The sequence below is a fragment of the Globicephala melas genome, chromosome 13, assembly GCF_963455315.2.
Source record: "Globicephala melas chromosome 13, mGloMel1.2, whole genome shotgun sequence".
NCBI classification, from domain to species: Eukaryota; Metazoa; Chordata; class Mammalia; order Artiodactyla; family Delphinidae; genus Globicephala; species Globicephala melas.
In genome coordinates this window covers 17,742,485-17,755,781 of record NC_083326.1, presented here as the reverse complement: position 1 = coordinate 17,755,781, position 13,297 = coordinate 17,742,485, and the positions used below count along the sequence as shown (strand labels likewise).

General features: G+C 44.3%; 1 protein-coding gene across 1 annotated transcript in view; it reads left to right on the top strand.

The window, feature by feature from the left end:
• The first annotated feature begins 303 nt into the window (after positions 1-303).
• The window catches only part of KDSR (3-ketodihydrosphingosine reductase), a 41,655-nt gene continuing 28,661 nt past the window's right edge, over positions 304-13,297 (top strand). The window contains exons 1-5 of the mRNA XM_030868123.3: positions 304-503; positions 5,505-5,594; positions 7,606-7,662; positions 12,115-12,180; positions 12,373-12,468. Of these exons, the coding sequence (XP_030723983.1) occupies positions 396-503; positions 5,505-5,594; positions 7,606-7,662; positions 12,115-12,180; positions 12,373-12,468 (417 nt within the window). The 5' untranslated portion in view covers positions 304-395. The remainder of the gene's footprint in view (positions 504-5,504; positions 5,595-7,605; positions 7,663-12,114; positions 12,181-12,372; positions 12,469-13,297) is intronic.

The window sequence follows — 13,297 nt, the reverse complement described above, 5'->3', positions numbered from 1 at the left end:
TCCTAAGCAGCACCCTCGCCACCAGCCGCGAGCGTCACCCAGGGCGCGCCGCGGGGCGCCACCCGGGCCCCGTCCGCTGCGCGCTCGAGGCAGCCCATCTCGCCGGCGGACGGTGCGGGACCCCGTCCCGACGCTGGGAGCTCGGGGACCCCCAAAGGACCGTCCGCTCAATCGGGCGGCAGCCGCCGCGACGCTCTAGCCACTGGAAGCCCCACCCCCCGCGGTCGCGCCCTTCGCAGGCTCCGCCTCTTCCCCTCCGGCCGCCGCCCCGCCCCGCGCCGCGAACCCAAACACCGGGCTCGCACTGCGCGCGGCCGCGCGTGATCGCCGGCGCAGCCGAGCCCTGTGCGCCTGTGCCTGCGCCGCCCGCCCCAGGCCCCGGCCTCGGCCGAGCGATGCTGCTGCTGGCGGCCGCCTTCCTCGTGGCGTTCGTGCTGCTGCTCTACATGGTGTCTCCGCTCATCAGCCCCAAGCCCCTCGCCCTGCCCGGGGCGCATGTGGTGGTGAGTGGCCTCCTGTTGCTGCGCCGCCGCTTCCCGGCCCGCTCGGTCGCCCCGAACCCCGGCGCGCCGGTCCGCGACTCAGGCCGGGCCGCCGACGTCCCCTTCTCCAAATGGAGGGTCACTTGCCGCCCTCCGCCCCTGCACTGTCTGTTCGGAGGGCCTCGGGGACCCGCCCTCCGCTGCCTCTGGCTCCTCCTGGGGCCGGAGAGCGGGGCGGCGCGGGCAGCGCCAGCGAGCTGGGTTCCCGCACTGCAGGGGCTCGGGAGGCTCTCGTTAATCCCCGGGGCATCCCTGGGATCTGGATATTTTTGTCCTCGGGTTTCCCGATGAGTCAACTGAAGAACAGAGAGGCTGAGAAACTTTGCCAAGGACACCGCGGTCGGTGGCTACGCCGGGCAAGGCGCGCGGTCCCGGCGGGGTCGCAAGGAGGCGGGCAGCGGGGAACCGGGTCCCAGCCTCCAGGACCCGCCGAGGCAGCTGGGAACTGGAAGGTGGCCTGTGCGAGTGACAGTTGCCAAAGGAATACAGGAAGTGACTCACCTGGCGGGGGGACGGGATTGCTCTAAACCCGGTGGGCTGGCAGTCCTGGCTAGCGGTGTTGAGTCGCTTCTGTACAGTCTACACTGCCTGTCTCTTGTGAGCTCAGCCTGGGGTCGACTGACTGCTGTCCCAGTGCAATCCTCTGCCGTCGTCTTGGAGTCAGAGGGATGAGCAGAACGACCTGGCTAGTTAGTGCTTTAGGAATGAAGGGGATGTGGATGGATTTGGTTTGTTTCTTACCAGAAGCTCATGTCTTCAAGGATCCCTTTTCTGCAGGTGGGGCACCTTTCTTAAACAGAGGGAATGCCTTCTTACCTGCGCCCAGCACGTCACATTTTGCTGTGGCTTTCTGGTCCGTTTTCTTACTTGATTTTCTCACAACCCCGGGGACATTGAGGCGGGAGGTTATGAATAAGCAAAATTTGTTACTAAGCTGGCAGTGCAAATCCTCCTGGTGCCAGAGGTGACATACGGGTGTCTCCGCTAAAATCCGAGCCTCTTCACTGAACTGGGATGGGATGGAATGGTCATTGCTTTTAGTGTGCTTTAAATCGGGACAGAGTTTGTGAATGGGAACATATATTTTCTTTAATTTCTCTCATAAAACTATTAGTGTTTTTCCAAATCCTGCTATTTCTGATGTGGAAGATAGAGGAGGAGGTGAGTGTAAATTCATTACAGAGGGAGAGAAGAGTAAAATTTTACAGTCATGCTAAAGTCTGAAAGTGTCACATCTGCAAGAAGACTTCTGCCTCAAAAGCGTGGCTTTAAAAGTTGGAATTTTCAGAAGTGGTGTTTGCAGAACATAACTTGTAAAAATGTAAAGTCAAAGCAGTAATGAAAAACTTCATTCAGTGTTTATAAGGGACTTTCAGTTGATGTTGACTCTGGTCCTACCAGCCCCATCATGCTTCTGCAGGCTGTAGATAAGATAATAAACACATCTCCTGGGGTAGATCCCGAAGAATTTCTTATTTTCACCATCCCGTTTTAATATGCCACTATAAATAATGTGAGGATGACATGAATAATACACATGATGTCACCATCTGTCTTCTTTTTTAATGTCATAAAAAGTGAAAGTGTAATTTTTTTTCTTGAGATTTGTTACAACTAGACCCAGTCGTGTTAGAAAAGGGGCCAATGTTTAGAATGTCTTGCTGATGGGGAAGCATGAGCAGGCTTAGGTCATAACTCGTTTTGTTTTTAGAGCAATTCTGATAAACTAGTGTTATCTCTCTAATTACAGTGGTAAACCTATTCAGCAAGTCTTACACAGTATATACTTATTTAAATCAGCTGTTTTTTTTTTTTTTTTTTTTTAAAAGCTGTTTAACTGACTTGTGAGAACTAGAAAATCAAGTCCTCCCTTTTGGAGAGATGGGTGGGAGCAGTTGTCCTTGCAGCAAAGCACCCCTTCTCTTGCACTCAGTAAGAGGTATATGGTGCAAATAAAGAGATAGTAACATTTAAAACAATATTTGCAATGAACAGTAAGAGGGAATGACAAAGAAAGGAATTAAACTGTTATCTTTAGGGTCTCACATCTCAATTTACCAGTGGCCGGGCAACTCAATACATATTTACCATTTTTCTCAGCCATTAGGAAAATCTCTTGTGTTTTCTTATACCAATCAAGAGTAACATAGTCTAGATGGACTTATGTATATTCTTAGATACCTTTTATGAATTAGCTGACTTGGCCTAGAAGGTCAGTTTCCCATGAACCCTGACCCAAAAGTTGAAGTCTTATTCTTGCTTTTATGGACAAATCTTATAAGGTTACCCCTGTCCTTGGCTGTGCAGGAATTTTACATAGCTTGCTTACCTATTACGGTCTAGAAAAAACGCCAGCAATAATCGGAATATCTACATGGCCCTTTAGAGCATATAAATTTTCTCAATAACCTCATCACTTCAGCTTCTATCAATTCACTGAATAACAAATAGTGAAATTTTACTTACAAGTTTTTTTTGTATTTTTTTTCAGGGAAATGGCATCGTACACCATTTTGCAAATTAATGTAGACAAGTATTTAGCAACTGCTTATGCAAAGTGCTGTGCTAGGAATGAGGGAGATAACTTGGACTTGGTGCTTGTTGTCGGGGAACTTAGAGTCTGGTAAGGGAGCTAAGGCAGGTACAGAAGTAACTGCATGAAGTAGAAAGTGACAGGCAAAGGACAGGACAGAGGGACAGAGTCCGGAAAAAATTCTTGGAGGAGGAGACATTGGAACTGGCCTCTGCGAGTTAGGTAGGATTTGGAAATGCAGCTGTGTGGGAGATGTTGAGTGGAGGGACCTCTAGGCAGCAGGAACAACATCATGAAACAGCTAAGGACATTTTTAGGGACCTTGCTAATTGCTATGGAATTGGAATATCTGGTGAAAATTCATAAGCCAAAACTACCCATGAAATATTTCAATAGCAAGGAGGTCCTCAGAGGCAACTGTTAGCTGGGGCAGCAGGTATATTTTTACAGTAACCGGTAGATAATTGGTTAATTTTCCCAAAGAAATCCCTTCATTAGTGAGAAGTCGAGGCTCAAGAGAAAGTAGGGGCGTCCCATGGACATAGGTGCATTGTGTAGGAGGATGTCATGATGATTTTAAAATCATGTGATCGATTGGTCAGAGATATTCTTTACAGCATGATTTATATCTAACAGTAAAATATTCGAAATAATCTAAATGTCTAACAATAGGGAAATAGTTAAATATTTTTTGATACGGCTGTTTAATGCAATATTGTAAAGCCTTTTAGTTTTTTAACCTCAGACATTACAAAATAATGTTTTTTAGAGTAGGATGCAGAAGCGTGTAAGGACAGATGCCCCTCTGACACTTGCTTTCTCCCCTCACCTGACAACTCCAGGCCCCCTACTCCCCTGGCCCATGTTATAAGATGTGTGTAGGGAAAATGACTAGAAAGGTAATGTTACATTCATATTATTAAATAAAATATATATTGAGTCCTTCCTGTATGCCAGGCACTGTACTAAGCGCTAGGGATACAGTGGGGAGCCAAGATAGAGTTGGTATTTTTATGGAGTTTACGGGGTGGTAATGGAAGAGATGGTTGTGAATCAAATAATCACACAAGTAAATGCATGGCTGTTTGGTTATGGAGTGATGTAAAGCAAAGAAAAAAGAGGATGCAATGCTGCAAAGTGGGTTGCGGTGGGGTAGAGGGGAGTCCATGAAGGCTTTCCTGAGGTAGTGAGGTAGAGCTGAGATTTAATGGGTGAATCGATGCCAGTTAGATGAAAAGAGGGGAGGAGAGCATTCCTGGAAGGGAAAATAGAATGTGCAAAGGCCCTGTGGTTGGAGAGAGCATAGAACCAAAAGACAGCTAGTATGGCTGAGCTATATTTGGTGAGGGTTAGACTAGTGCAAGAAGAAAAGCTTTACTTTTCAGTATTTCCATGTGATCATGTATTACTTTATAATAAGCAGTCATTTAAAATATCGTAAGTATATGCAAGTGATTATTCTTTTCATCTCCTGTAGAGCTGGTCATGCATAGGAGATGTGTAGTAAAGAAATGGTTCATTTGGGTTTGGACTCAAAGGCAGACTAGTGTTTTTTATTTTTACTTTTTATTTTATTGAAGTATAGTTGACTTACGATGTTAATTTCTGCTGTACAGCAAAATTTTTCATATTTTTTTCCATTACGGTTTATCACAGAATATTGAATATAGCTCCCTGTGCCATACAGTAGGGCCTTCTTGTTTATTCATTCTGTATATACTAGTTTGACCTGCTAATCCCAAACTCCCAATCCATTCCTCCCCCACCCCCCTCCCCCTTGGCAACCACAGGTCTGTTCTCTGTGTTTGTGAGTGTTTCTGTTTCATAGATAAGTTCATTTGTGTCATATTTTACATTCCACGTATAGCGATATCATAGGATGTTTGTCTTTCTCTGTCTGGCTTACTTCACTCTGTATGATAATCTCTGCGTCCCTCCATGTTGCTGCAAATGGCATTCTTTCTTTCTTTTTCATGGCCAAGTAGTATTCCATTGTATATACATACCACATCTTCATCCATTCATGGATGTTTAGGTTGTTTCCATGTCTTGGCTATTGTAAATAGTGCTGCTGTGAACATAGGGGTGCATGTGTCTTTTCGAATTATCAGACTAATGTACTGTTTATTAGCTAGATGTACAGGGCATTTCCCCCTCTCGTCCCCCCCCAGCCACAGTGAACTCAGAAAAATATCATAGGTGTGCAATTGATAGCTCAGTACTGGAAACAACGCAGGCCCGGCTGACAGTGTAATCTTTCCACGTCTGCACTTAAACTGCATTCATTAGGTCTGGGATGAAGATGCTACAATAGCTGAAGATTTAGTTCCTGTAGGTTGGGTTTTAGAGCCCATCATAGTTATTTTAAATAAACTTCCCACAGAAGGGAAATTTCAGGTGCTAAGATTTCTTAATTTCTGCTTTTTTAGGTTACAGGAGGCTCCAGTGGCATCGGAAAGTGCATTGCTATCGAGTGCTATAAACAAGGAGCTTTTATAACTCTGGTTGCACGAAATGAGGTAAGTCTTCTAGGTTCATTACTATTCACCTACTAATTCATCGTTACATTAGTCACAGAGGCTATGCGACCGTCACAGTGTTCACACCTGTGGGGAAATCGCTCATGTCTGTGGTTGGAGGTGTGATTCCTGAACCACTGGTTATTTCTTGTATTTGGGACAAAGACTTCTTGGCTGAAGTCAGGTTAGTTCCACAGATATTTTTTCAGTGCCAGCAACTCTTAGGCAACATCATGGACACTGCAGATCTAGGAGCGGCCAAAACCTAGTTAAGCACACACCTGGCCACAGGAAGCGCGGGGCCCGCCACCTCCCCGGAGGTGCCGACAGCAGCCATCGTGGGGCTCGTTCCTAAGTCCTGAAGGATGACGTGTAGGTGTTTCTCTATAATTTGCTTATGACATGAGCTCCATCTCTAGTGAAACCCAGACCCTGCAGGGGAATCTCACTCTTCCCCAGCAGTTTAGCAAAACATGTGTCTTTCTGTACCGAGTCAACACAAGGTCTGTTTTTCTTTCTTTCTTTTTGTTTTTCAAGTGTCTGTTATTCTTGCCAGAGCCCAGAGCAGTGACACTGTATTCCCACGAGCAGTCATGGCGTCCCCTTGCTCTATGCGCGGGGGAAGGACCACGGCTGTCCTGTCCAGTGCTGTCGTTCTGTGCTTGGCCTAATTGCTTGGGTCACAGTGGGTGCTCCAGACATCTTTGTTGGATGAAGAGATGAAGGGAGGGATGACGGAGAGAGTGGGTGCTCCAGGGCGCCATCGTTGATTGGGGGATTTGGCTTCACCTGTGAATAAGGAGGGCGGTAGTGTGGTGGCTGCCAGGTAGGGGTGCACAGCTGAGCGGGGCCCAGTGAGGAAGGCAGGTCACGGGGGGCCTGGGGGAGATGCGTAAATAATGACCCAGAATTAGGCTCGGGCGTCCATCATTTCTTTTAAAAATGAAGAAAGGCAGAATTAGCTACCTTTTATTTATCCCCTGACCCCTCCAACAATGCATCTGCTTTGACGTTGAAGCCACCTTCCATGACTGAAAACACGACTGTGAGAAAATGGCATTTTGTGAGATTTAAACAATGCTGATATCTGACAAAAGACAGATGAAAAACGAGGCAGGGAGGCCAGCATTTCAGGTGCTCAGAAGCTCTTTCTGTGGTCCTGGCATTGCTGGAGGTGAATGAGCCTTCTGGCACTGATAAAGTCTTTATTTTCGAGTGTAATTTTCTATTCTGATTTTGGCAAAGTCAGGTGGTGCACATCTTTATTAATAGAATAATATAATTTTATTATAGGCACATTCTTGTTTAGAAAACCCACGTGTCTTTCGGAAGGATTCCCCCCTTTTGTTCTTCTCTGCTATCATGATGTATTTAAATTTCAGCTTTTATAGCAAATTAAGGCACTGTAAACCGATCTCTGTCTTCTTGAAAATGACTAAAACAAGCAGAATTGAGACCTTGGAAGAATTACACAATTACATGGGTTAGCTTTGCTTGTCCTCAGAGTATCTTTGAAAGTATCCAGGCATAGGTTTACCTAGTCCGTCTAAAAACTGATTTTGACTATATTTGCTTTTCAGTAGAGGAGGAAAACGTTGGACGATCTCGTAGGAAAGCATTCTTGACATGGAATCACATGTACCCTTAAGTTTGGGAAGCACTGCATATCAGCGTGGTTGTTCTTGTTTCATATCTAAGTAACGTCAAATTAAAACATTTATTAGAATTGATAGGGTGACCTTAGCAATTAATACTGATAGTAGGGATTTTGAGGTTCATTAATTTTTATTATCTTTCTCTGCAGTGAATTTTAAAACTTGCCTTCACTTAGCCATAGCTTAGCATACTTTACAGCTATGTGTCCACCATAGCTCTGCAATATGGGTGCTGTCCTGCGTGTTTTTTGGCATTTAATAAATCCTTGTACAACTAATTGCTTTTTCTCTCCTTTTAAACAAACAAGTGGACAAATAGACAATCAGTAGAACTAATTGTTCTCTGTTACTTTCAGGACAAACTGTTGCAGGCAAAGAAAGAAATCGAAAAACACTCTATTAATGATAAACAGGTAAAAATCACTGCCCTCATGACGCATTTTCTATACTAATCAACACAGGTGTGCAGAGGAAGAGAAGAGGTACTTCAACTGTGAATAGTTCATTGAAAGCACGTAAGCTTTTCCTAATTAAAATACATATTAGGCTGTCTTTAAAAAGATGAAATTATTTGAATTGTCTAGGATTTCATGTTATTACCAAAAACAGTGTATAGACTCTAACACACATACACACACAAATGATCAAATAACAGAATGCTTTCCTAGAAAATGATTTCATTTCCATTATTTATTCAAATTAACTTAAGGGGAAGGAGGTATTAAATGTTTTTTTTGGTTGTGGAATTTTTTGATGAATAAAATGGTATGTATATATATACAATATGTATTTTAGTATAAAACATAATAATAAATTGATAGCCACACACTCATCACCAGCTTAAGAAATGGCATTTACCAGGGCCCCTGAAGGCTCCTCTGTTCCCCCCATCCGCCTCATCTTCCTGTCTCATTCCTAGAGGCAACCCCCAACTTGATTTTTGTGTTACTTCTTCCATTGCTCTTTAAAAATAATTTGTCCATAAATGCATGTGACACTGAGAAGAGTATTGTTTACTTCGGCTTCTTTTTGAACTTTATGGCATCATTCTTATTTTGATAGCTTTATTGCGATATAATTCACATACCATAAAGTTCACTGATTTAAGGTGTACAATTCAGTGGTTTTTAGCTTATCCACAAAGTTGCACAGTTATCACCAGAATCAATTGTAGAATACTTTCATCATCCCATAAAGGAAGTGTATATTCATTAACAGTCACTCCTTGTTCTCTCCCAACCCGCTCCTAGCCCTAGGCAATCACTAACCTACTTTCTCTCTCTAGGTTTATATAACATCATTCTTTGTGTACTCTCATGCAACTTTATTTCTTCACCTGATACTATTGTTCAAATTCCTCTCTGTTGCTGCATAAAGTAGTAGTTCATTCTTTTTTTTTTCCTGCTGTCTAGTGTTTTCTTGTATGTATAGACAACCTTCCATTCATCAGTTCTACTGTTGGGTGGCTACTTAGGTTGTTTCCAGTTTTTTTGTTAGTTTGCTTTGTTTCTTGCTATTACTAAAGTGTATCCCTTTGTGCACTTGTGCAAGAGTGGAACATACCTAGAAATGGAATTGCTGAGTTGAGTGTATGCATCACCAAAGTGTTTACACTCTCACCAGTAGTGGTCGTTGACTCTTTGCTAACACTTGGTATTGGCAGACTTTCTAATTTTTGCCTTTCTGATGAGTTTTAAGTGGTGTTTCACTGTAGTTTTAATTGCCTCTTTTCTTTCCACGAGAATATATTAGAGAACTTTGCATGTCAATATAAATGAGTCGGCCTCATCTTTTAAAACTGCTATGGCATAATATTGAGTACCCCAGAGTTTATTTAACCTGTTGCCTCTCGTTGGCTATTTGTATTTTGTTTTCTTTTGCATTCTATGCTGCACATAAAAATCCTCATCCACCTCTCTTTGTGCACCTATGTGAGTTTTTCTCTAGTACCGTGGCCTCTGCCTGTATCTCCTCTGAAGCCCACAAACATTAGAAAGCTGCCAGCTCAGCAAATCTCCCCAGTTTCCTGTTTTTTTAAATATCCCTGTAACTTCTGATAGAGAATGAAACATCAGAGCCACAGATCTGAAATGTCCTGGCTGAAGGCCAGTCACGCCTGCTGCTAGCGCCATCTCTGCTCTGGGCTTCTTCCTCATTATCCCCACTCCTTCATCTATCAGGAGGCTTCAGGTCATGTGGAAAGTTCTTGACTTGCACATCAAGGAAGGCGAAGATCATTGGGCTGGGCTGGGCAAGTGGGGGCCTGATCCTGCCGCTGGGCCCAGAGCTGGCTTGTTACTCCTCTTAGCAAAAGCAGTGCCCTGGGGGCATTCTTTTTCCTGGGAGTTTGTAAACATTTTTTTTGAAATGTTACTGACCTGTGGTATAGGTTTTATTCACAGTAAGTGATCTAATACCGTATGAAAAGGCATGTTTAAAATTAATTGTATGATTCCTACTCTCTTTTTTAAAATATGTCTTCTGTATGATGATGGGATAGAATTCAAGGACAAGCCCACTAGTCTGGAATATTCCAGGTTACGTTTGCGAAGGGGCTTGTTTCCTTTTCATGGGAATTTAGACCATTAGGATGGGGTTCCTTCTTGCATTAAATACAACTTCCTGCCTGATGTTATCAGTCCTAAGGCAACGGGGCTCTTTTTATCCAACCCTTTGGCCTCACTTCTCACATTGTGGCTTCTTAGAGCTGGAAGGGATCTGGCTCGTCGCTAGCCTGTGACGCTGTTACTGTACAGATGAGACCACTGCAAACGTCTTGGGTTCCGCTCAGCTGGTGAATGAAGGGACAGGATTGGAACCCCGGCTTCCCCAGTGCCGTGCCTGTTCTTCCCACCACAACACACGGCCTTGGACTTGCAACTGCACCTGGGTGCATATCGTGGGTGTGTGCTCCCTTCCGTACACACACGCTCTGTCTTCCACTTAGCTTGGCGGCCAGTCTCAACAGGGAGGAAACCATGGAAAGGCTGAGAAACTGCAAACACCCTTCTGCTTCTCTCAGTGACCTCCCTGGGAACATAGAACATTTCCTATGTCAGAGGCCTAAGCTCTGATTTGAAAACATTGTCTGAAAAGCAAAGTTAAAACGGTAGCTTGGGCTTCCCTGGTGGCGCAGTGGTTGAGAGTCTGCCTGCCGATGCAGGGGACACAGGTTCGTGCCCCGGTCCGGAAGATCCCACGTACCGTGGAGCGGCTGGGCCCGTGAGCCATGGCCGCTGGGCCTGCGAGTCCTGAGCCTGTGCTCCGCAACGGGAGAGGCCACAACAGTGAGAGGCCCGTGCACCGCAAAAAAAAAACAAAAACAAAATCAAAAAAAACAGTAGCTCACTGTCCCCATTAGTGTTCTTAATTTCTATTTCATAAATTTCTATCAAAGTAAGCACTGAGGGACTCCCCTGGTGGTCCAGTGGCTGAGACTCCACACTCCCAATGCAGGGGGCCCGGGTTCAATCCCTGGTGAGGGAACTAGATCCCACATGCATGCTGCGACTAAAAAAGATCCTGCATGCCGCAACTAAGACCCAGCACAGCCAAATAAATAAATAAATAGATAAATAAATACATACATTCCCCAAACAAAGTAAGCACCGAGATACATGCTTTTCCCCCCTTTTCCCCTCCCTCCCTCCCTTTTCAAAGACTAAATGGCTGAGCTCTTCCCACCATCCCTCTGTGCTGTGCATCCCTAAACATGGCCAGGTTTGTACTAGGTGGGCTTGGACTCAGCTTGGTGACCCCTCATCTAGAAAATCTGTAAATGGCAGTTCAGTCCAGAGTCAGGGACCTCAAGCAAACCTCAGAGTGAACCAAATGTGACTTGGTTTCCCCCCCGGCTCCCACAGGCCCAGATCTGCCCTTGGCCTAGTAAGATGATTCCACCAGCTTAGCCTCCCAGCGCGGCTGGTCTAAGGAGGCTTCTGGAAGTAGATCCTGTTGACTTATCTCTTTATTCCACCTACTGGTATTGAATCCCAAGAGGGCAGTGATAGCTCTGATACTGCTCTGATACTCTGATATTAAGTTTGCTATTATTTTTTGACCCCTTTATTGAGGTAGGATTTGTGTACAATGAACCACACCAATTTAAAGAGTTCAGTTGGATGGCTTTTGACGGATGTATCACTAAATGCTTGTGAAACCACCCCTGAAATCCAGACACAGAGCATTTCCATCACCCCTGGAGTTTGCCCTGCCCCTCTGCACCCCGTTTCTCCCTCTACTCCTGGGTGCACTTGGCTTGTGATGTACTTCCTGTCACTACAGGCTAGTTGCGTTTTAAGAGGAGAGTTTTTACATTTCTTTTCTCTTTCTAGCTTTAGTGAGGCATACGTAGACAAAAATTGTATATATTTAAGGTCTGCAACGTGACGATTTAATATATGTTTACACTGTGTAAGAGTGACCGCAGACAAGTGGATTAACACGGCCAACACCCCACGTAGTTACCGCTTTTGTGTGTGTGGTGAGAACACTCCAGATCTACTCTCTTAGCAGATTACAAGTCTACAGTACAGTATTAATAACAATAGTCACTATGCTGGGCATTTGATCCCCAGAACTTATTTATCTTCCACCTGAAAGTCTGTACCCTCCAGCCAGCATTTCTTAGAACATTCTTTTGAGTTTGCTCAAAAGAGTTTTTTTCAAGAAAGTGCACCCCTGACCCCATTTGTCTCTCCGAATTGCATTGTCAGCAGATTTCAAACCCTGCAATCTGTACCTCCAAAACTGGACTCCTTCTTTATTGGAAAAAAATTGCCTTTAATTTAAAAAAAAAAAAAGTTCTTTTGAAGGTAGTTTCAGACCCCTGCATAGCTTTGATTATTTTTTTCTCTGTCTAACAGGTGGTGCTTTGTATATCAGTTGATGTATCTCAAGACTACAGCCAAGTAGAGAATGTCATAAAACAAGTAAGAGGTTGGGTTAATTGGAATTAATCCGCTCGCCTTTCGATTGGTTTGCCATTTTGGTGTGTGGCTTGGAGTTGACATATCTTCCTTGTAGATTTAATAGTTTTATAGATTTTATTTATTGGCATTGATTGGCTACTAAGGGATTCTTTTCTTCTCTTTCTTAATGCCCACTCTGATACATTTTTCCAGGCACAGGAGAAACTGGGCCCAGTGGACATGCTTGTAAACTGTGCAGGAATGTCACTTGCAGGAAAATTTGAAGATCTTGAAGTTAGTACTTTTGAAGTAAGTAAACATTTGTTTTTTCCTCATTGGGGTAGCCCATGCACTAAAAGGGAGGACTCATTCCTGGCTAAAGGCTTTATGAATGAAACAGGTGAAATGCGTTCAGATTTAACAGAAGCTTTAGAAAACTAGAGGATGGACAAGATTTTAGTCACAGTGACCATCCAGCCTTAGAAATTTAGACAAGTCTCTGGACCTTGGTTTCCTCAGCTGTAAAATGGGAATGAAACCTCCAACCTGACACAGATTACTGCGTTGATTCACTGAGGTCATATCATCAAGAGAGCTCTTTGTACGCCAAGAGAGGCTGGATTTTCTTGTCAAGTATCAGTGTTTTGAACAATGAAAACCCAAAAAAAGTGAAGAGCAGACTCTAGAGTTTTGAAACCAAGAGACAAAGATAATGCGTCATATTCATATATTTTTTAAAAAGGTGAGCCAAAGAAACGCACATCAGATCTGAAGGCTTTCTTAGGTGCAAAACATGTTTTTCTTTTGTTGACATTGCATCAACCATCTCTTTCTTACTGGTCTCTAGAGCCTTCCTGCTAGCCATGGGTTTTGAATGATGTGCTCTGTGAAGTTAAAATGCATCCCCCTCTTACGGAAGAGGAGACTCCAAGAGCAGCGGTTTGGACATCTTGCTTCTGGCGGACTGTGGGAAAGCACCGTAAACTCTGTGATTAGGCGAGCTAGGCGAGTCCAGATGGAGAGGGAAGCAGAGGGATGCCGTAGCAGGGACTCTAGTGTCTTAAGGCTCCTTTATCAACTCGGCATAAAAGATAGTTGTCTTGACCTGTATGCCATTATCTCTAAGTATTGACAGGGA